Consider the following 22,806-nt stretch of genomic DNA (forward strand, 5'->3'; position numbering starts at 1 on the left):
GTGTGAGCTTAAAATGCTGCTGTGCCTTCCATTTCCCCAAAGGATAAAGGACAGGGGGATGTGTGGCCACTGACCACAGAAACCCTTACAGGCTGTAACTTCTTGAGCAGAAGCCACTCACCAGTCCGCAGCCTAGTTTGGAGGAGAGCCACTAAAGAGACAGCAAGGAGTCACTGCAAGTATTACTAGCTAAGGTCTGGGTAGTGTGGGGGACAAGCAAATTAGCAACGGCAGGATCCTCCACTGCAGGCAGCCAGGCCACTGACCAACAGCAAAGCCCCACAGCATGAAGCATCAGGAGCTGTTGTCATTCTCCAAATCCAAGGCAGAAGGGGTCACTGGGGAGCACAGCAAAGCCAAAGTGTGTGGACTTGTTAATGGCTGATCTGCTGTGAAAAACTCCGGGAAGCAAGATAAAGGTAAATGTACTTAGAAGCTGCTGCCAAGGAGAGAATTAAGCAGAACATTAACATAAGGGACAATGGATGCAGGAAAAAAGCTACAATGGCTTTTCAAATGCCACCAACTCCAACAAAGGTCAATGAGGAAATGTAGGCAGACATGTGGTTCATTTTTTATTCTTTTTCCCCCCTAATGTTGTTGCTCTGTGTCAGAATAAAAAGACATTTGTATCAGACTTCTTGGTAGAGCACTTGCTGCTGTCTGCCTGTCACAGCATCCCTGAGAGCAAAGCACAGCCCCACAAAGGTCTGAGGAGCCAGAGAACAGCTGAGGTAGCACAACTCTCGCTTGAGGCTCTGCAGATGAAAGCACATTCTGGTGGGGAGAACCAAGCCCAGCTGAAGGGGTAATGAACATACCACCGTGCCATTGGGGAGGCAGATGATCATCTCCACGGGGAAATTGTATTTCTCAAGGTGCAGGTCAGCCAGCTTGCTGTAGAACTCATTCTCTCTGTTGGTCTGTAAGGAGAACCCAGAGAAATACTCTTACATACACCAAAATGAGCAGAATGGAGTGGAAGGAGTAAAGCTAACGTGGGATGAGGGGGCAACCCAAAGAGCCACCATGATAGCTGTCTCTATTGTCATGATCTGCTTTACTATTCCCTTTCAGCCAGTGTCCCCTCCTCACATTTCAGCTGCAGATTTTCTCCCCACAAAATAAGATCATCCCATTACTGGCAGTTCCCAGTCACATGAACAGTCCAACCCTAGCTTTTTCTAATGTCTCCAGCTCTGTAACTGACCCCAGCTGACAGCATAGGCCCAGGGGCAGGCTCACAAGAGGGGAAAGGTGCAATCAGGGAACCAGGATTCAGAGAGTTATTTTGGTTGCTCCCTTGGGTACGGAGAAGTCAGCTTGCTGATACCACAAAAAGCCTTGGATGGGGATATGGCAGTGAAGCATCTGGTTTGTTTTTTAATATTGGCAACATGACAGAAAGAAAGGGTTCACTGTGCTGTTTTCTTAGCTTGCCTCCATCTAGCGTTTGTTTTGCCACTGCAGTTGCTAGGTCACAGAGGGCTTGGAACCCCCATTGGTACAGGTGTGAGCTCTCCCCTCCTGCCAGCACCTCCTGGCACTGTGTTCACCAGCACCGAACACAAAGAAGGCAGATGTGGCTCCAGCACTCACCTGCAGCTCTTCCAGCTCCTTTACCAGCGACCAGCTGCTAATGAAGCTCTCATTCAGCAGGGCAAGAATGGGCGAACTTTCCAGGACAGTCTCCCGGAGAGTTCGCCCCGAACCTGGCATACAAAGAAAGGCAGACAGCAGTTTGCAGTGACTCCCAGGCTGACTATTGCCATGATTCATGCCACTGCTTGAGTTGCTGCAGCAGCTGTTTTGAGCTCCCCCCCAGCCTGGCATATTGTCTAATTTCCCCTTTGCTGGCAGTTTTCCATTGCTTACTGCTTCCAGTGTGTGCTGCTGGCAGAGAAGGCTCACCAGAGCAGACCCCATCCACTTGAAAGACAACACAAGGACCAGAACAAGCTTGTCATGGAAGTTGACTGGTATGGTGCATTTTGGAAAGGATCAGGCTCTGCACATCTACCCTGAGTGCCTCTTGCTTTTCATACTGAGCAGAGCAAATAAGACTAAAGGTATCTGCACCTCTCCCACCCATTCCTCCTGCCCAATGTGGTATGCAGATTATTGGGCACGTTGGGGAATGGCTACACATCAGGACAATTTCAAACCCACCCCTGGCTCTGGCTTCTCCTGTGCAAGTGTTAGCAACAAACCAGAGAGCAGTGTCCATTTTACTCCACAGATGCAGCCTCTACCCTAGCAGACTGAGAGGGGAAGAGAAAGAGGAAAGACCAGATCCACAGCTCACCCTCAACAGAGTCACTTGAATTAGCGAGTTGGTCGAGGACTTGTCTAAAATAGACTTAATCCTGCCTCAGGGGACCTAAGCTCTGATCAGTAATTCCCCGCTTCCAGCCCTTTTCTGTGCAGGCACCCAAAATGAGTAATACTATGTTTATTTATCCCTGGCTCCTGACCAGCTCCCTGACACGCAGCCCTTCTCAGATCCTGAACGAGGTGCATCATTCCTCCAGCCACTGTGGTAGCGTCCCTCACCTCAGCAGGACTGGTCATCCAGGGCACCCCAGAGCAGGATCGAGTGCACCAGCTTCTTTTCTGCTTTTGCTCTCTCAAAAGCTTGTGTGAAGGGAAAATAGGAGACCTGGAGGCAGACAGACGGCTTGAGAAACAGACACAGAACAGCTCCCACATATGAGTGGGGTCTGAAGAAACCAGACCTGCCACATCCCACAGGTGACATACACATATCTGCAGTAGTTTCTGTAGATCAAAGCAAATTACAATTGTCCCTTTCCCCAGGGACAGCTTTTATCTTCCCTCACTTTAGGGACTACAGTGGGCAGACAGGCATTTCATGGGCAGGAGCAATCTCTTGTCACCCTCACTTTCAGCTGGTCATCTTGTTACTGCTGCTCAGGTAGGATGTAGCATAGCAGATACTAAGTCTGAAGCATTAACTCTGTTGCCATGTGACACAGGGTCTTTCCTCTGGGAAATGTTCAGGAAGCTAAAGTTACCCTCAGGCCTGACAAACAGCCGATGAGCTCCTAACAGCAAGGTGGGATGTTACTGGCACCCACAGAGCTCCAGATTTACACACTGCAGACAGCATCTGCACAATTGCAGGCAGACTGTCTGCAAATGCACCTCAGCAGCCTGTGAAATCTGGACTTCAAATATTTACTACAAAACCTCACTGAAACAGCCTAAAAACTGTCTGTGAGGGACCATGCAGTGAGATCGTTTCAATTACTCAAATGAAGGGAACTTTATTAACATCTTGGCAGCACAAAGGGACATTTGTAAGCTCAAGCACAAGAAGACAGCCACTGAAATATTCCTTTAGCCAAGGAAGCAGTGACAGGCAGTTGCCACTGCTCCACAGGCTACTGATATGTTAAATAGTTTAGGTCACCCAATGCTATTAATTTGTGTCTCACTGCAGGATGCAGCAGCACAGGCGGATAGTGTGTTTTCTGCTGATAAGGAAAGCTTGATCCAAAGGCAGCTGAAATTTGCAAAAGCAGCACCAAAGAAAAACGAGTTCAAAAGCTGTGCAATTACCTGCCTCACACAAAAACAGCATTGGTGGCTACTGATAAGAGGAAGGAAGGATGAGCCTACATTTACAATACAAGTCTGGGGCACACGACATCTAGGCCTTGCTCCTGCCTGTGCTGCTGTGCAACCCCAGTTGGCCTTCAGAGATGCTGTTCTCCCCCACCTGAAAACTGGAGGCCCATCAAGCCACACAAGCAGTGCCTGGGAGGCACACATTGAGCTCTGACACCCTCACACTACTCTAAGTGCTGATCAGTTTATGGCCTCTGGCTTCTGCTCGTCCTCAAGGTGGAATGGCCATCTCAGTAAAAATGACCTGCCCTAATTAAACATGTCAAGGAAGAGTACAGCCCCTTCCTCACCTTCTTAAATGGATACATGGCCACTTCCAGCTTCTGGGCTGCCACTTCCCAGGGGATTTCCTGCTGCCAGGTTATCTCTTCGAAAACAAACTGAATAGGCTCCCCTGAGGGATCTCTGCTGTCAATCACATTTCCGTTTTCATCATAGATCACAGAGGGGACTGAAGGCCCTGTGGATTCCAGCTCCATCTGCAGGAGAAAAAGCTCAGAGTTAGAAACTGTGGATATCCCACTCCTGTTTATTCTGTACTCTAGAACAGGATGAAGATGCAAATTAAGACTGTACAGCTTCTAATGAAGATAGAGCTGGATCTATGTCTCCTGGAGCTGCACTTTAACAGTTGCAGATGTGTTTTATTATTGGGGATTAACAGGAAAGCATCTTCATTTCCTTCAATTATTGTCTGCCTCTGCTTGCTAGGTTGTAAATGCATGAGACTTCTTCATTCCATGTTGCCACCTTCCCAGAGGAGATTTTTGACTGTGGGACACCAGCCCTCTAAAATCATTGGGATCTGCAGGGCTAGTCTCATTCATACCATCAACAAAGCCCTTATACAGCCCATGGCTAGCCCGAGAGGGTGCTGTTCAGGGAAGCTGTTCAGGAGCTTCCCTGTAGCTTAGAGCTCAGGTACAACAGAAATTATTTTTTAAGCTTGCTTTCATGACTTTTGCTAATTAAAAAGTAACATTGATCTAGATTAGGAGAAAATGGTTCTGTTAAATTTAGGCGTTCACAATTCTGATTTATGTTTCCTGTCCCAACAGCTGGGATTACCACCAAATATCTTCATGCAGTTTCTAAATCCAGATACACCATTGTTCACACACCCCCCTCTGGGTTCACAGCCTGGGTTTAGTTCCATCTTCCTCCCTGCCTGGCAGACAACTTTTTAAAATGGAAAAAGTCACATGACTCCAGGAGCTTAAGATTCAACCTGGGGCAGGGGGGGGATCATAAAAGCTGCCAATAGTAAGCCACATTACTGCAGAGGACATACACAGATCACCTGAGATTATATCATTATACTGGAGTGTTGAACAGAAAACTCTGAAGAGCAGGGATAATTGAGGTTATACAGCTCAGGTGCACAGCAGCACGAATTCCTGCCAAGATACTGCATGCATACAGAAGACTGACTGTGGCTACAGACCTGAGGCAGGTAACCTATATCCACTTCCATGTTGCTGCTTTCACTCGCTCCATACAGCCACTCCATATCAACGTTCAGAGACCTGCAAGGTGAACCCAATATGTTCAGAGTCACCCAATACTAAAGCTGTGTACGGAAAACCCCAATGCTCCTCTTGCAGGGTCAGCACTGAGGCCCAGAACCTCTAGGTCCTTGGAGATCACAGTGTTCCCTGCACAAGACTAGCAACACTAGATCCCTGTTAGCTCAGGGTCCAGGCACCTACCAAACCCTCTGGGCAAATGCATTCATACCTTTGAGTACTGTCAAACTAAGGAAAGAAAGTATATTTGCACACCCTTTCCTGACAACACTTAACTTGCACATTCTGATCCTGCTGAACTTTTAAAATTGTTTTTTTTTTTTTTTTGTTTTTTTTTTTTTGAAGCGAAAGGCTTTTGCAAGGAGTTCTGGCAGAGCCGTAAGTGTCTGCTTGCTCTAACAAATGCGCTGACAGAGCCATAAGGACTGAGTTGCCAGGATAATGTCAGAATTTTCACTCCAGCCATCACGGACAAAGAGATTTTAGGCTTCTTTCCCCTAAAATGCTTCCAGCTGCTTGCCAGAGAGGAGGAACGAGCCAGCATGAAGCTACGCACACAAAACGTTAACCTGTGAAATGACAATCAAAAATATTTTGAAGCAGGAGCATCAGACTTCGGCGAACTTCAGTGTTTTCAGCCAGGCACTAAAATCACTAGGGGATGCCTCTTCACACCCTGCTGGTCTCTCCCCATGCTTCAAGCACAAAGGGACAGTTACTGGTGAGTGGTGGATCAGACCCTGAAATAAGTCACGGATCCTCAGCAATTGTAGAGATGCATTTGCCAGTTTTACAAACTGCAAAGTTCATTTCACTCAGATTTTCCAGGGACTTGGCTGAAAAGCATCAGCTCATCCAGCACTAACACCCAAGGAGCCTTCTTCAGCTTGCAACAGGCATTTGACATGTGTAAAAGTCCTTGCCAGAGCCAGGGACTGCTGGAACAGGTGAAGAGGATCACAGACAGCTTGCAGAAGTGCTAATAGTGAAGATGCTGCTGCCTGTCAGAAGATGTCAGAATAGTGAAGATGCTGCAGACAAGTTGCACAAAGACACCTATCGCCCATGCCATGCTCCGTGCCCCCTCCAACCTCTGTCCAGCTTGTTCCTCCTCAGAGACAAGCCCTTGTCATTCACTGCCTCTTCCAGCTTGATGCCCCCCAGACCTGTTGATAAACAGAATCTTTCCTGAAAAACTGCATTAGATCCAATCTGGGAGCAGCTGTATCTACAGTACTGAAGACTTGACAACTGTGATGACCGCTAGGAGAGAAGAATGTGCGAGGAAAACAGATAAGCAAACAGAACTAGCCTGCACAAAGCTCAGACTGCAGATATGTCTTCCCTGTGCAAGCCAGGACACCCATGTACCGCAAGGGACATTGCTCTGCTCAGGACACCCATATTTTTAAACAAAAAGAACCCACCAGTCTCCTCCCACACACATCCCCCACCTCCGTACAGGACAGGATCCCAGAGTCCCTGGATTCCACTGGGTCTCATTTATAACTGTCCTCAAGTCTGTTCAGCACACAGAAAAGAGAGAAACAGCTGTACCTGTTGTTAGGGACAAAGAGCTTAAACTCTCGGACGTGGGAAGAATCCTTGGAGAGGATTATGTGACCTGTGAACTGGCCTGGAGAAAACCAGAAGGGGAAGTTTGGTGGCTCATTCAGCTGGAATTCAGCGTGGATCCTGAAATTAGAAGGGAGCCATCAGCTCCAGTGCCGGAAGGAAAAAAGGAATCATGTACTGCAAATGACAGCAGGGAGAAGTGATCTCCAGGCACCAGACTTACAAAGCTAGATTAGGGGAGAGAGGTTCAGTTCAAAAAGCTTTTGATGTCACACAATAAAAAGGTAAAAGAGTGGAGCAGATTCCCTGGATCAGCAGTGTTTCTGGTACTGATGCCTTTTGGAAGCGGGCAGTAAGTGCACATCCAGGAAGGATGAATTACATTATCAGTCCTTGAAACACAGGAACAGACTAGAACTCCCTCATCCTCCCTTCCATCCTGATCAGGCAAATAAAATTGTGTTTAACAATCACAGCAAAACATGAGAACAATTCCACAGAATCCTCCCCCCCCTTGGAGAAACACTCTATCCCATGATTAAACAAAATCTAGCAAGTTCCTTTGATAATCAGGCTCTTTCTGTTCAACAAGGGACATTTCTAAGTCAAGGGCGATAGAGGATGGCTGCTGTCCTGGGCCCAGGCAACAGTCCCTGCTTCACCAGGGACTCAATGACACTGGGATCATGGTCGCCTCCTTTGGGCACCAGCAAAGCATCACACATGGGCAAGAGCTGACTGGGTACCACCCTCCTCCTAGAACTGCTTCACCTCCCTCCCAGCCAGGGCACATCTGGTCTTGTCTGGGAACATGACTGCAGATCCAGTACTATGGCACTGGGTCACAGCAGCCTTCTCCACTCCCCTGAGATATGGTACAAAATCAGAGGTCTACCCAACACCTCTAACAACCTGCATGGCCTTACCTGAATGCTATGGCATAGTAGAAGGTGCTGATGGCTTGGATACAGGCCACAGATCCTTGGGGAGCAAAGCGGGTTTTTACAAAGGGGCGTGGGTGGAACATGCTCAGAAGTCTGTGGATTGTGATCTAGGGAAAGAATTGTTAGAGAACAAAAATGAGAATGGTTCCCCTAGTGCAGATCGCAGGTCAGATGCAGTTCCAAAATAACTACCTGTCAGATCAGGAACACAAGAAAATTGCCATGGCTTAAAAATTAGCTCAGAGACTTGCCTAGTCACAAAGTAAGGAGATAAAACTAGAGACTGGCTTTAAAATAAATCCATCCTCCATGTTTTTTATGCTATTCCCATTGTTCCACGTTTCCATCCTCCCAGTCAGGTGAATGTCTGAGTATGGTAAACTGATCTATGGGGCTGTATCCAACAATACTACTTAAGACTTTCAAAGAGTGGGTACGCAATCAATAAACACACCAGGCTGTGAAGGTATATCAATTATGTGATCACAAACACCTATCTGGGCACCCCAGGTGAATGCGATATAAACACCTGGCTTTACAAACTATGTATACATGTCGCTTCAGTTGTCAATGAAATATCTCACCTCCAGGGTGGCAAAAAGCAACTGTTCCGCAAAATACAATCACCTCATTCAAGTGCTTCCAAACACTTAAAGCAAGATGAAGTTACTTCTGATCAGCTCATCTGTCTATGACAGACACACAGAGCTTTTGCCTGCTCTCAGTTTTTACCTCTGATTTAGAAGACAGTACTCCTGGCTGTACGTTGCAGCCTTTTAGCTGCCTTTGAAAGTCCATGGAGACATAATGTAACAGCCTTGTCCACACAATTAATCTGGGCCATAAGGCAGTACACATTTATACAAGAGCCACCTCTCAAATATACAGAAATCAAGTTCTATATCTCACCTCTTTGCCCTTGGGAGGTGGAGGGTAAAATCTGTTGTTGGAAAGATACCCAGTGAAGATGTTTAATTCACTAGGTATTATCCACCACGGATCCCCAAGATCAAGTTTATTCTTCGGAGGAAGAAAGGCTTTAAACTGTTTGGCAAGCATTACACTCATATGGGCTGCGGGGGCAGTCCAATTCCTCAGCCCAGACAGAGCGACGTGAGAAATCTGTCAACAAAAGATAGCATCAGAGCCTAGACCAGACTCCTCAAACATGCAGCAATGCTGATGGATATAACTATGCTTTGGAGGAGAGGGGGAAAAAAATCATGTTTAAATTCTTCCCACCACCCCAAACACATCCAAATAGTTCTGTCAACTTTCAGTTACGTGAGCAACAGGAAATGGGAGACAGTGGAACAGGCCAACTAACACCACTGCTTTTGGACTTTGTTCCAGGAAAACCACCTCTAATGTCTGCTTCAAGCTTCCCAGGAAGAGCATATTAGTTGGGACTCAGCACTGAATGCATTGAAAACAACGCAACAATGAAGAAAGCAATGAGTTCGCTGGTCAAAGCAAATACCACTGGCCGGAGCCAGACCACCTCGCTCATGCTTATTCCTGATTATCACACCAGCCCATAGGATGTGTTCATACTGGAATTTCTGGCCATACATATCCTGCATGATACGTACTCCCAAGAAACCATCTTTGCTCTTTGTCATCGTTTCCATTACCAGAGGCTGGAATTTAGCCACAATGGACAACGTCTCCCCGGTTGGATCAGGCGTCTCTTCCTCTTCAAATTCTGAGACGGGAGTAACCCCTAGACAAAGAGGCAGGAATTTAAGCAGCTGTTTCAACTTCCTCCCCTCTTCAGCCATCTGAAGTGATTATACATTTTTTCCTGGCTAATGCAGGAGCACTGGGAACTTCCCAGCTGTTACCATGCTGTATGCAAGGGAACACCCACCAGAACTCAAACCCACTCCAGAGACTGGCTTCTGCTACGTGAATTAAAGGGGAGCCCTTTTTTCAGTGGATGACACTGCAAACCCCCATGGCTCAGTTAAGCACTCTTATGTCACCTACGAGAGGACACGCATGCTTTAACCAATTCATTACAGCATAAGCAAACAACTCTCTGTATTTCAATTGTACTGTAAATTCTCCTGTACATTATCATAACCACATTTCCCGTTTGGCACCACCAAGAGACATTTGCTACTGTCTCCCAGCATGATCTCTCACAATTGCTATCTGAGAGAGACTGCTATAGCCAGAGAAGCATATGAATGAAATAAGACTCACTAATAATGTTGGCCTAGGCTGGACTGAGCTTTATTTGTTGCATTCACCCATCCCAAATCCTCTGTAAACTCTAGACAAAGTAACTTACATACTTTGCTAAGTCCAGCAATGGAACCCTTAGCCTTACAAAAACTGAACTTTGTGAAAGTGATGTTTACTGCTTAAGGCTCTTAAAAAAAAAAAGCATTACCAGCCTCTTTTCATGTAAATAAGACCCAAAACAGCACACACAAAAAAGTAAAGAAATCAAGAGAAATTGCTGAGGACATTAACTTTGGCTTTTGCTCCATCTATGCAGAGAGAATTCTGCAAGGTAGAAACCTACCTGTCAGCTTCTCAGCTATTGGCTTGAATTCTTCTGGACTGAGGTACAGATCATTGTTTGTGTCCAGAGAAGAAAAGAGAAACAGTCCCTCGCTTCCCAAAGACTTCAGTGCCAGCTCCTAATTCAGGAAGAAGAGACAAGTGAGATTTCACTCCTACCTCTCAAAGAAAATCACTGACCCCTCTCAGCTTCAGAGTTCATTTGCATTCTTTCCAGCACAGAAACACAGTGATCAAATTGAAAGATTAATGCCCTTTGGCAGGATTTTGTGCTATTTACAGTAAGGATCAGTGTCCAGGAATAATAGCTGGAATCAACATGTTAAAACTACATCTGGCTAAGTAATTCAAACTGAATGATTAGCTCAGAGTCAAATGAAAAAGTCTATTGTCAGAAAAATTTCCAACTTTTATAAGACACTCCTAAAACCGTGAATATTCAGGGCACCAGGAGATCCTGATTTCTGTAATTAGCTAATGCACAGTGAAACAATGTCAGTCAAATATGTGACTAGTCACATCACAAAAACGCAAAGGAAGTCAATTGAACCCTTGTACTTCTGCAAAAAGTAACTTAAACTGGGGCCGAGATCCATACCAATTGTATGGTGCACGACTGTCCTGCTGCAGCCAGTTGCCATCCAAGTCTCCAGTGTCAGGACTACGCTGAGCATTTTGACCCCTTGCTCCACAGGGACTACAGCCTACCCATTCTGCCATACACTGGGAGCCACAACTCAAACCACCTTCTCCAGAAACCCTACACAATCCCAGCCACCCTGTGCCTCAGTTTCTCCCTCTGTAATACTTAGCGGGACAGCCTGCAAAGCCCACGTGGAGGTCCTCCAATGGAAAACAGCACCGATGTGCACTGAAATGCAATGTCTCACTTGGAACAGTTCCTGAAAGACTAAATTATTCTGGTCATTTCCAGTCTGCAGCACTCACAGCACTCAGCTTCACGTCAGTGCCTGGTAAAATTATGGAGAAGTTGATCCTTGAAGTTATTGAAGCACACCTGGGGGACAATGCAGTCATTGGTCCCAGCCAACATGGGTTCATGACGGGTAGGTCCTGCCTAACAAATTTGATTTCCTTTTATGATAAGATCACCCATCTGGTCGATCAAGGGAAACTGGCTGATGTAATCTTTTTGGACTTCAGCCAAGCTTTTGACACGGTTTCCCATAGGATCCTACTGGACAAAATGTCCAGCATACAACTTAACAAAAACATCATACGATGGGTGAGCAATTGGCTGATGGACAGGGCTCAAAGGGTTGTGGTAAATGGGACCACATCAGGCTGGCGGATGGTCACTAGTGGGGTCCCTCAAGGCTCCATTTTAGGGCCAGTCCTCTTCAATGTTTTTATAAATGATTTGGATGTAGGACTAGAAGGTGTTTTGAGCAAATTTGCCGACGACACCAAACTTGGAGGAGCTGTGGACTCGGATGAGGGTGGAAAGGCCTTGCAGAGAGATCTGGACAGACTGGAGAGCTGGGCAATCACCAACCACATGAAGTTTAACAAAAACAAGTGCCGGATCCTGCACCTGGGATGGGGCAACCCTGGCTATACGTACAGACTGGGTGACGAGACGCTGGAGGGCAGCCCTGCAGAGAGGGATCTGGGGGTTGTGGTTGACAGCAAGTTGAATATGAGCCAGCAGTGTGCCCTGGCAGCCAGGAGGGCCAACCGTACCCTGGGGTGCATCGAGCACGACATTGCTAGTCGGTCGAGGGAAGTGATTGTCCTGCTCTACTCTGCGCTGGTGCGGCCTCACCTCGACTACTGTGTGCAGTTCTGGGCACCACGGTACAAAAAGGACATTAAACTGTTGGAGGGTGTCCAGAGGACGGCAACGAAGATGGTGAAGGGCCTAGAGGGGAAGACGTATGAGGAGCGGCTGAGGTCACTTGGCCTGTTCAGCCTGGAGAAGAAGAGGCCGAGGGGGGACCTCATTGTGGTCTACAACTTCCTCGCGAGGGGGAGTGGAGAGGCAGGTGACCTATTCTCCGTAAACACCAGTGATAGGACCCGTGGGAACGGTGTTAAGCTGAGGCAGGGGAAGTTTAGGCTGGACATCAGGAAGAGGTTCTTCACCGAGAGGGTGGCTGCACACTGGAACAGGCTCCCCAGTGAAGCAGTCACTGCACCAAGCCTGTCTGAATTTAAGAAGCGATTGGACTGTGCATTTAGTCACATGGTCTAAACTTTTGGGTAGACCTGTGCGGTGCCAGGAGTTGGACTTGATGATCCTTATGGGTCCCTTCCAACTCGGGATATTCTATGATTCTATGATTCACTGAAGGGAAAAGGACAACCCGCAGGCAGAATGAGAAAGCTCCACACTGGGAAGTCAGATAATTCACATCACTTCCAACCAGCCTACGGCAGATCCCCTATGATCTATCATTTTGGGGCAGCTTCCCTTGTCACCCAAGTAAAAGCCTAAAGCTGCAAGGACAAATACTCTGTAGTCTGCTGTTTCACTGTGTTTATTCTCTATTGCCTGCAGCACTGTTACCATCCACAGAGCTCCTGAACTAGTTTATTTTCCATCTGTTGCCTGCCAGCCTGAAGCAGAACTAATGCAGCCTGGAAGTCAACTGCAGCAACAGAAGCATTTAAGAGCATTCCAAGGTAATTTCAGGACTGAGAGACATAAATAAAGAGCCTGGAACATAAACCAGAAATATGGACCCAGACACAACTGAAGAAAGACAAGGATCCAAAACATGGAACACAGAGGAGTACACGGGAACTACACAGCTGAAAAAATGAATGAAGGAACAAGATGGTTATTTATCTACATACAGGAGCAAACCACTCAAGAATCCCCACAGTCCTGGGGACAAAACTCTGCCTCTTTAACCCCAACAAACGGGGACAAACATACTTGGCCATATAAATCAGTAGCAACATCTTCCTGAACAACTGCCCTGTTACCTGACAGCCAGATGCCAGAGTCATGTCACGAACCACTGGGCCAGGCTTCAGTATATTTCTCTGCTCCAGAGCTTGCTTGGGCATAGCACATACTGCACTAATCTTGCAAGGGCCCATGTGATCGCTCACTCTCTGGGAGCAAGCACACAGTACAGGGAATTGTGCAGGCATTGCACAATGACATCCTGCTCTGCACAGGAGGCTGACCTGGATGCATACTAGGCTCTGAGGAGACAGTCCACTTCCCAGTCCTCTCCACAGAATATTAGAATTATTAATCTTTCAGAGTGTCTCTTCTTTTGCACTTCACAGACACAGACCTCAAGGGATGGAAGGCAAATGAGCGACCAAGTTTTTGGCTGGTTAGAGCACCTGCTGCTGTAGTATTGGGAAAAAGACATAATCATTTGCTTAACAGGGCTGAAGGCAGAATGAGAACCAGTTATGCTCTCTGAGTGCACCTAAAATGGCAGAATATGAAGGGAGGAATATGGGTGCCTGGTGTTGGACATTATCGTCCAAAACTCAACCTACAGGTAAGAATTGAGAGCATACTCCAGTCCTCTGAGCCTCCACTTTTCACATTGGTTAAGGAATGAAAAAACATCAGCTGCAGAACCATCAGAAAATTATTCCTACGACCACAACTGGTCAGAGAGATAGACAGTAGCTTTGTGGTCAGGTGACTTACGGCTGTGCATGCATGAACACATCTCATGAACACCAGCAGCTAGCTGAATACAGCAGCCCTACAGGCCTCCTGTCTCCACCAAACAATGTACCCCTTTAAGGAGCCAGCTAAAACAGAGAAAGGTGTGCCACAGAAAGTACTGTCACAGTGTATCAGCTCTGCAGGATCACTCCATTCACAAATTCATTTTCATACTCACAAACTAGGGCTTTCTTGCTCATTTTGTAGAGGAAGAGAGCTATGGTGTTCACAAAGAGTATTCTTCTCCCACCTGCTTGTGGGTTGCTCAGCTAAATGGAAAAAAATAAACACCTTGGACTGTTCACATTTTGTTCCTATCTCCAGCAGTGCCCTGTCACAACCTTAAAAACACTTGTCTTTTTATTTATAGAAATACCAAAGCCTGCATTTTAATGCAAGTCAACTGAATTATAAAAATTACAATCAGAAACAATATCAAGAAGCCAAATTTAAAAATAAAAAATTGCATTTTTCAGCTCCCATTCTCTATTCTTTTGCTACTTCCACTGACAGAGTCATTCAAGGCACACAAAAGCTGCATTTTTAGTATGAAAAAAAATCTGAGCATTTGGGGCCTTTTTTAAAGGAAATAAAGTAGCAAGAAAAGAAATCTTTGGAGGCCATGTGAGGAGGTATAAAGCATTATGTCAAGAACAGGTCTGGGTGTCTGATGCTCTTGCTTGTCCCTCCCTCTTCTGGCTGGGGCCACTGGACTCAAAGTAGATAGGGGAGGAGCTGGAGGCCCAGCCAGACACAATGACTGAGTTAGAAATAATCCTCAGGGCAAACCGTAAGCATGGTGGCTAGGCACAGCTCAAACCCGTGGGGCTGGCACTAAAGCTCTGCCATCATGGAGTTCATTGGGAGGTGCTTGTGTCCTGCACCTCACTGCCCTGCACAGGGCTGTGTGATGGTCACTGGTGTCTGGTGGTTGCCTCAGCCCTTGGCAGCCATCTCAAGACCAACAGTGGCCATCTCAAGCCTGGCGGTCACCACAGATCTGCAGTCACCATTAGTACCTGGTGGTGATCACAGCTCTGCGGCCGTTTCAGCCTGGCAGCGGCTGACACAATCCCAGTGGCGACTTCAAAGCCAGTGCCTGCCACTGCTCCAAAAAACCTCAGCCTGCTCTACAAAATCTCAAGCCCACAGATAGTCGTGTACGGTGAGCACCGCAGCTCTACGGTCACCTCACCCACAGCCACCTCAAGCCCTGCAGCCACTGATGGCTGTTGGCTACCAAAGCTCTGTGGTTACCTCAGTCCAGAGACGACCACCTCTACCCCAGCTGCCACCTCAGGGCCCGCCGTCCCCTCACCTCTGCGGTCCCGTCAGCCTTGCGGCGACCACCACCGCCGGCACCGACCCCACGGCGGCGGCGGGAGCGGCTCCTCCCGCCATTTCCGCACGCACCCTCCTCCATGAGGGGCAGCGCGGCTACAGGCGCCCCCCCCCCCGCACCCCCATCTTCTCGGTACCTGCTGCCGGGCGGCTTCGGCGTCCCGGTAGTACTTGACGGCGGCCAGTGCGGCCAACGCGGCGAGGGCTAGCGCCAGCCGCGAAGAAACCGCACCGGGCCCCGCCATGCCGCGACACTCAGCGCCGCCCCGCCGCCATGACCGCGCCGCCTCGGGGAGGCGTCAGGCGGGCAGCGCTAGCGAGGAGGGGCCGGGGCCGGGTGAAGGCCTACGCCCTACCCGGCCTGCCCGGGTCGGGGAGGAGGGCCGCCCGTGGAGAGTTTTGTACTCCTCGGAGGAAAAACTACCTTTTTGCTTTAAATTTGCTGCAGTTTATCAGCTATGTGGACTCGTAGTAGATTACTCTCCGTGTTTTTGTTTTTAATTATCGGAGAGTGGCGTGTATTTCCCATACACACACCAAGCAATTTCAAAAGTGGTCTTTGATTCTTAACTCAGTATATAGCCAAAAAGAGCTGTATCCAGCTTCTTAGGTAGCCTGGGCGGCTTCAGGTCACCGAAATGAATACATATATTTTTAACAGATATTTGCAGTTTCACTTCCTGGCATTGACTCCACTGTGATTTAAGATCCAGGACCATGAGGCTGGAAATTAGGAGATGGGAATGACTCAGCCGCTTTGCAGCCACAGGGCAACAGTGCTCCTCTGCAATCTGGATGTAGCCATTGTGCTGCCATCCTGCAATGATCCCTGTAATCGTTCCTGCATGTCAGTCATCTGTGTGTCATTTCTGCCATCATGTTGATCACAGACCTTTACAACAGCATGAAACTCTGTGTTCTTTGTGCTCTTCAGGTTCTTCTGTGTGGGTGCCACATTGCTCCTTAGCAGTGGCATGGCCAAGAGAGATATAAATATAGCCATTTTAATCTTTTCCCATAACTCAGTCTCCTCTTACTTACATGCAACCACACTAAAATCCTTCCATTGCTCAGGAAAATTTAGGACTTTTTTTTTCGCTGCTGCAGGGCTCATGGTGCAGAATGTCCGAGTTCCCTAAGGGTAGATGGAAGTTGTAGCATTTAATCCTTTGAAGCTCTTGCTGTTTCCTAAGCCTGCCTAATCATTTCTGATTTAGGTTTAAAGAGTGTTGTAGTTAGGACAAGAACATGACCAAGAATCATGAAGAAAGCAGTGGCAGCTGCTCAAGGAAAGAGGAAGAGGCTGGTAATTCTGGGCAAAAAGGCAGGAGTGTGGAGTTCTGAGAAATTCCCAGGACAAACAGAAAAGCATTGCTTGTTTTTTTTTCTTGCAGTCCACAGTGAACAAGTACGAAGGGAGCAAGATATAGGTGTTGAAAGGGAAATGCAGCCTTCCCTTTCTCCCCTCACTGTTCTGCCCTTTGCAATAGATCACCGCACAGCCCTTAACGTTTCTCTTGCAGTAACGGTGTAAGCTTGAGCAACACTAGAAGGATCTAGATAGATAGGAGCATTGGGCCATCAGCAGCAGTGTGAAATTTAACAAGAACAAATACCGTATTCTGCACTTGGGATGGAGTAATGCTGCACTAAGTACAGACTGGGAGACAAGTGACTGGAGAACAGCCCTGCAAGAGAGCAATCTGGAGGTAGTAGTTGACAGTAGGCTCAGACTGAGCCTACGTATGCTGGGGTGCATTAAACGTAGCACAACCAGCTGGTCAAAAGAGGCGATTATCCCACTGTATTTAGCATTGGTCCAGCCTCACTTGGAATACTGTGTGAGTCCTCAATTTAAGAAGGATTTTAAGATACTTGAAAGTATCTAGAGGAAGGCAACAAAGCTGGTAAAAGGGCTGGAAGACATGTCCTATGGGGAGTGGCTGAGGACACTGGGTTTGTTAATCCTGGAGAAAAGGAAGCTCTCTACAACTTCCTGAGGAAGGGAAGTAGGGAGGGAGGTGTTCATCTTTTCTCCCTGGTATCTAGTAATAGGACGCTCAGCAATGGATCAAAGCTGTGTCATAGGGAGATTCAGACTAGACATTAGGAAAAACTTCTTTATCAAGAGGGTACTTAGACACTAGAACAGGCTTCTTACAGAGGTGGTAGTTTCCCTGTGCCTGTCCATATTCAAGAGGCATTTGGATAATGCTCTTAATGACATACGTTTACTTTGGGTCAGCCCTGAAGTAGTCTGACAGTTGGACTTGATGATCTTTGCAGATCCCTTCCAACTGAAATGAAATAAACACTAGGTTATTTACAGCTCAAACCAGTGCTGTTACATCTACACAGCTGAGGGAGGAAGGGGAAGGCTCCTTCTGCCACCCTCACCATAGAAGAAAGCGTTCATGAAACTCTGCCACTGTTTTCTGCTTTCTACCTCCCCATCAGTCAAAGAACCAATGCCTGGGCCATAGGGAGGAAATAGGAAGAATCAAATTAACAGAGTATTGAAATAATGTTTGCGAGCAAAGACAGGTGTGAATGAGTTGGTCTCCACTTAAGAAGATTTGCTTTAAAACATCCTAGACTCATTAAGTTGGGCAGTGAGGTGTGGAGAGCTTTAGCTTACCTCAAATAACCTAACAAGTGCCTTCGAAGCATAAAATATAACAGGATGAAATAGCTTTGAAACAGGATAAATGTACTTGAGTTTCTGGGAAATAAGCAAGAGCAAGAAGTGACATGAAATGACAAAGCTTGCAGGCACCTAGATGGAGAAGGAGACCTGACAGGGTGGCTGGCAGGGCCAAAACAATATAATTTAGATAAGAAGCAGAGGGGCTCATTTTATATCTGAACCATTTCCAATATCATCAGGGAACATGTAAAGATGACAAACAGTTGAATTATTTGATGGGAAAGAGAATGAAACACAAAAGGTAAAGTAATTCAGGACATCTGCTAGGAACCAGTCCTCCATAGAGGAGAACAAAACCAACAACTTTTGGCTCTACATGGCTGGTTCTTACAGATAAGAGTACTGAGGAAGAAACAGAAGTATTCAGAAATCTGCTGAGTAGCTCATCCAGGCACCCTTGTGTCAGAGAAAATCCTGAAGATTTCCACCAAGAAAATTCAGCCAGCAGTAATAAATAAATAAAAGGCAAGAAATTGGTAGCAGACATGGAAAGCTTGGAGTGAGTTTTTGCAGTAAAAGGACAGGTTCTCCATAGAATAATTCCACGTTCCAGGGCAGCATGTTCTGAGAGCTGAGGAACCCTGTCCTCATTTAAATTTATGATCCCATCCCCATAGACTGAAACCCTGGCCAGTTTTAAAGTCAAAGCAATCACAGTGTAACGAAAACCAGCATTAAAATCTGAGCTCTGTCCACAAATGGGGAAAGCACCTGGAAACAGATAATCCCCTGAGGAAGCAAGTGCTGACCAGACTGCAGCCCAAAACCATTAATCCTCTGGAAAACAGTAAGGAAAAAGGAGTATCTAAGTCCAGCTTCACATGAGGCTTTTCAAAGGGGATTAGAACTCCAGAGCTGTGTTTGCTGCAGAAAAGGGGCTTGCATCCTGGTCCAGGGTAGATGCACTGTGACACAAAACTACACAGGCAGCCATGGAAAACGCACTGTCCTAGAAAAGGAATAGGCAGCAAAGACTGCAGAGTTAAGTGAAATTTCGTACAGACATTTCAAACTAGACAGTTTAGTAGAAGAGTATGAGCCAATGTCAACAAACTCCCATGGGCTTGCATTCCTAACTCCCCCTTGCAATTCAGTGTTTCATATTCAGTAGGAAGCAATCCATTCTGGTGAGTCACTTACAGTTCTTAAACTCACTGGCTCTCTAAACAAAAGCATTTACAATGAAAAGGTGTTTTGTTGAGAGGATTCCTGATTCTATGATTCTATTTACAGCACAATACCTGTTTGAGGCACCACAGGGAATGAAGCCACAGACAAATGTGATCAGAACTGCTGAAACTTTGAAACTGCTAGCACTGGGCGCCAGAGCTCAATGCATCGAAACGCTCAGATAAAGAGATCAGATCAAAATGTATGTGGAAAAATACCAGGACTGCCAGGCTTTTGAATTCAGTAACCAATTCTGCTGTAAGTCTTCCAAGGGAACTTAATAATGTGGTAAAAATGAAGTGTGGTTTACAAAAAATGCTTTTGTTTTCTGGATTGTTTTATCTTTCCTTCTTGTATGGTCAGGCAGCGACAGCCAGCCAGTCTACAAGTGATAGTTTTCGTCCCTACCATACGATGAAACTTTATCAGAACTGCAGTTAAAGGAAATTCCTGTTGACATAAAATAGGATCACATGTTCTGGTGGTGAAAATTAACATGATAATTTCAGTTTCTGAATTTGAATGTAAGAGGGGAAATGAGAAATAACCTAGGCTGATCACATTTCCTGCTAAAGCAACTCAAAAGTAGAAAACACCATAAACCAACAACACAATTCGCACTGGTGTTCCCCATGCTTGAGAGTAAAAAAGCAGGAAAGCAGCTCCAAGACACACATCTTCCCCCACCCTTTCCGTTAGACTGGTTCTAACCTAGCACCTCACTTATTTATCTACTTAAATTATGAAAATCAAGGGGTTTCCCATCTGGACAAACACAAGAAATCCTCCCCCCCCTATTCAGGGCGGGGGCAGAATAAGAGAGGTGAAATCCCAGAGCCTGCCTCTGTACGCAGGACTCCCAGAGTTGACAGCCCTGCTCAAGCAAGAGCATCCAAACAAGGCTCAAGGCATACGGAGGAGCGAGGAAAGAGCAGAAGCATTTCAGGACACCACTGGGGCAAACACTTCTGTTACCTGCATTGCCTGTGGGACAGAAGAATCCCAGTTGTGGCTCAGGGCCAGGCCTTGGAACAAAGCTGATCCTCAGAACAAATCTTTACTCCTGCTGTAAGTAGACATGCTTAACTTGATGCCTGTGACTAATCTGCTGAGCTCTGTGACTTAACTGTGGGTATCTGTGAGTAGAGGCAGAAGTATTTGCAGAACTGTGGTCTGCAAGAATGGAAAGCATGCTTTTTTTGCAACAAAAAAGTTTTGCCACTGCTGCTGAGCTTCATACCAGTGTCTCAGTAAGCAAACTTAGCAATCAAAAAGCTTTACATTGACAGGCACACTGGACAGCTAAAGAAATTCCAGATTTGTAATGCAGCCTCTGAACTGCAGGAATACAGCAGATTTCCTTCAGAAGTGTATGTGACTTTACTAATGCCATTCTTGCTCACTTGTGTGGAAGAGAAAACAAGAGCAGAGTTTTAACACAACACCAAGGACCTATTTCTAAAGGAAGCTAAAAATGTCTTATTTATTTTGGGGGGTTATGTTTTACCAGGCAAAGTGTTTTGAGTTACTTCAAGAGCAGGACATTTATGGAATTCCCTTAATCCATTATGAACATTCTGTGGGCTAAGCTGACCTCCCAGTACCCAAATCTCTCAGATAAGACAACTCATTCTCAAAATGTTTATTTACCAATAACCATTCCTCTATGCTAAGCATACCATCCCCTATCTTTATTCCTTGAATAATGCTAAGTCCATATCTGACAACCTTATTTCTCTTTGGGAATTATACAGGCATGAATTTAGGAACACATTTTTTGTTCCCACAACTTGCTTCAAGCAACTTCTTCTTCCCTAAGTGCTGACTGAACCAATTATCAAGAGTGTCACAAGAATGGAGAAAAATATTCTATTACCAAAGACCATGCAGCTTTGCAATGACCAGAAAAAAGGCTGGTGGGAGCAACAATCCAAGATCCATCCCCAGTTGCAAGAACTGCTGAGCAGTACTGCTAAGCAAGTACTCCACAACTACCAGGGTCAGAACAAGAGTGGTGTATGAACATCTCCGCACAGTTATCCTGCCTAGAGTCACGTACCAAGGACACACAGGGTAAAAAGCTAATTCAGTACCAGGACACATGGAAGAATCTGGCTTCATTTTTTTCCTTTCTTTTTCTCCTGTTACTTTATTCCGGAAGCAATGTATATGAAAGAGAAAACTTATCTGGGGATTATTTATTTTTTGCTAGAAAATAAGACATTTAGTAGTACTCCTGCTAATCTATATCGGACACTGAACAAATGATTTAAAAGAGCTGGTGCAGGTGGGAATTGCTGTCCATACAAGTAGATTACGCTGGAAATCAACATACATTGTGAAATATTTCTGAAATAATCCAGTATTGTCACCTAGTTATTCCAAGCATGACGTAAAGGTCTTTCACAGATGGGTTTAAAGCAGGATCAACCCATAAATGCTTTTTATTTTACAATACTTTTATTCTCTTTCACAGATTTGACTATTACAGCAGTGAAAGTATTACAAGTGACTCATAACATTTAGTTCCAAATAAAAGTAGAAAAACACAAAAACACTAAGGGAAAGTTAAATGAGATATGATGTGTGGTAAATGTGTTTTCAGAGCACAGAAAAAATATATAAAAATACATTAGGATCAAGAAATTTACTGACAGGTTTTGATTTAGTTACAATTTTGACACCATCTAGAAAGCACAGTATATTGAAAACTGTTAATTAGAAAGGTGATAAATCCAACAGTATATAAAAGGAAAAAATGAAAAAGAAAAATGAAAGGAGGGGTGTGTGTGTTGCGGGGAAGTCTATTTTATGGCAAACTTCCAGTCCTTTGGCCACTATAAAGCAAAGTCTGTGGATTTCATATAAATTCTCTGTATAAAGGAATGTCTATGAACTGTGTACAGTATGGCCCAGAATAAACATCTCATTATCAGGCTAATAGAGCTCCTCACAGAGGAAAATAAGGTGCTTATGTCACGGTTTCGACTTCCCAATATAATACTGTCCGGAATTGGACTAGTGCCCCAAAATAACATTTTAGGAACAACACAAATTCCTTTAATGGAAAGGAAATGCAGTAACCTGCCGATGCTGTAGAAGCAGGGTGCTGGGCAATGGCCTCACTACTGCACACTTGCTTTATTTTTAAAGTCTGTGTGGTTGACTGGCAGGGGGTGAGCCTCTGTGTTGAACACCCAGTCGTCCAGGGACAGCACATCATCTTCACAGAACAGAAGATAGAGGTACCTGGAGCCATAAGGCAAGGGTGGGAGGGAAGAAGACGGACAAAAGGGAGATTAAAGAAGCCCAAGTGGGACTCCAAGCATGTACAAGAAAGCACTGCAAGCAGGACTGTGATGGGGCCACCACTGGCCTCAGCTGCCATGGTTTATGGTGACAGGTTTCCTGCCTGCCTGCCTCACTCTCTTTCTGAAAGTTACCACCCCTGGGGCAAGTGCAGCAAAATTGGATGAGCATCTGTGCTCAGCCACCCCACATTAGCTCTAGCTACTAGCAAAAGAAAATCTATACCAAGGGGCAGCAAATTCAAATCATAGTCACGCCTCCTCTTTGTGCAGGGCATTAACCTGGCAGAGGGGACAGCTATCACTTAAATGATCAGAGCTAAATAAGCCTCCCACTTATTTAGAGTGACTCTGCATCACAGAAGAGTCTTTTAAACCCAGCACATGA

At 46.0% G+C, this 22,806-nt stretch overlaps 2 protein-coding genes and 1 long non-coding RNA gene across 7 annotated transcripts in view; 1 reads left to right on the top strand and 2 right to left on the bottom strand.

Moving 5' to 3' along the window:
• The window catches only part of SELENON (selenoprotein N), a 19,236-nt gene extending 3,599 nt beyond the window's left edge, over window positions 1–15,637 (bottom strand). The window contains exons 1-11 of one of the 4 annotated variants that reach the window (XM_040535081.1): window positions 15,371–15,637; window positions 10,230–10,347; window positions 9,289–9,419; window positions 8,606–8,818; window positions 7,679–7,803; window positions 6,735–6,872; window positions 5,096–5,177; window positions 3,942–4,130; window positions 2,554–2,659; window positions 1,600–1,712; window positions 822–923 (exon numbers count right to left, since the gene is read on the bottom strand). In XM_040535081.1, coding sequence (XP_040391015.1) covers window positions 822–923; window positions 1,600–1,712; window positions 2,554–2,659; window positions 3,942–4,130; window positions 5,096–5,177; window positions 6,735–6,872; window positions 7,679–7,803; window positions 8,606–8,818; window positions 9,289–9,419; window positions 10,230–10,347; window positions 15,371–15,478 — 1,425 coding nt within the window. In that variant the 5' untranslated portion in view covers window positions 15,479–15,637. The remainder of the gene's footprint in view (window positions 1–821; window positions 924–1,599; window positions 1,713–2,553; window positions 2,660–3,941; window positions 4,131–5,095; window positions 5,178–6,734; window positions 6,873–7,678; window positions 7,804–8,605; window positions 8,819–9,288; window positions 9,420–10,229; window positions 10,348–15,370) is intronic. The other 3 variants (XM_040535082.1, XM_040535083.1, XM_040535084.1) reach the window with 3 other exon arrangements.
• Window positions 14,938–22,404, top strand: LOC121058929. Its single transcript, XR_005814393.1, has 3 exons — window positions 14,938–15,057; window positions 19,174–19,368; window positions 20,865–22,404. It is a non-coding gene; the product is annotated as an uncharacterized LOC121058929 (long non-coding RNA).
• The window catches only part of MAN1C1 (mannosidase alpha class 1C member 1), a 45,509-nt gene continuing 44,254 nt past the window's right edge, over window positions 21,552–22,806 (bottom strand). For both annotated transcript variants that reach the window (XM_040535078.1, XM_040535079.1), the window contains exon 13: window positions 21,552–22,359. In XM_040535078.1, the coding sequence (XP_040391012.1) occupies window positions 22,236–22,359 (124 nt within the window). In that variant the 3' untranslated portion in view covers window positions 21,552–22,235. The remainder of the gene's footprint in view (window positions 22,360–22,806) is intronic.

This window comes from Cygnus olor, chromosome 23 (genome assembly GCF_009769625.2).
Source record: "Cygnus olor isolate bCygOlo1 chromosome 23, bCygOlo1.pri.v2, whole genome shotgun sequence".
NCBI classification, from domain to species: domain Eukaryota; kingdom Metazoa; phylum Chordata; class Aves; order Anseriformes; family Anatidae; genus Cygnus; species Cygnus olor.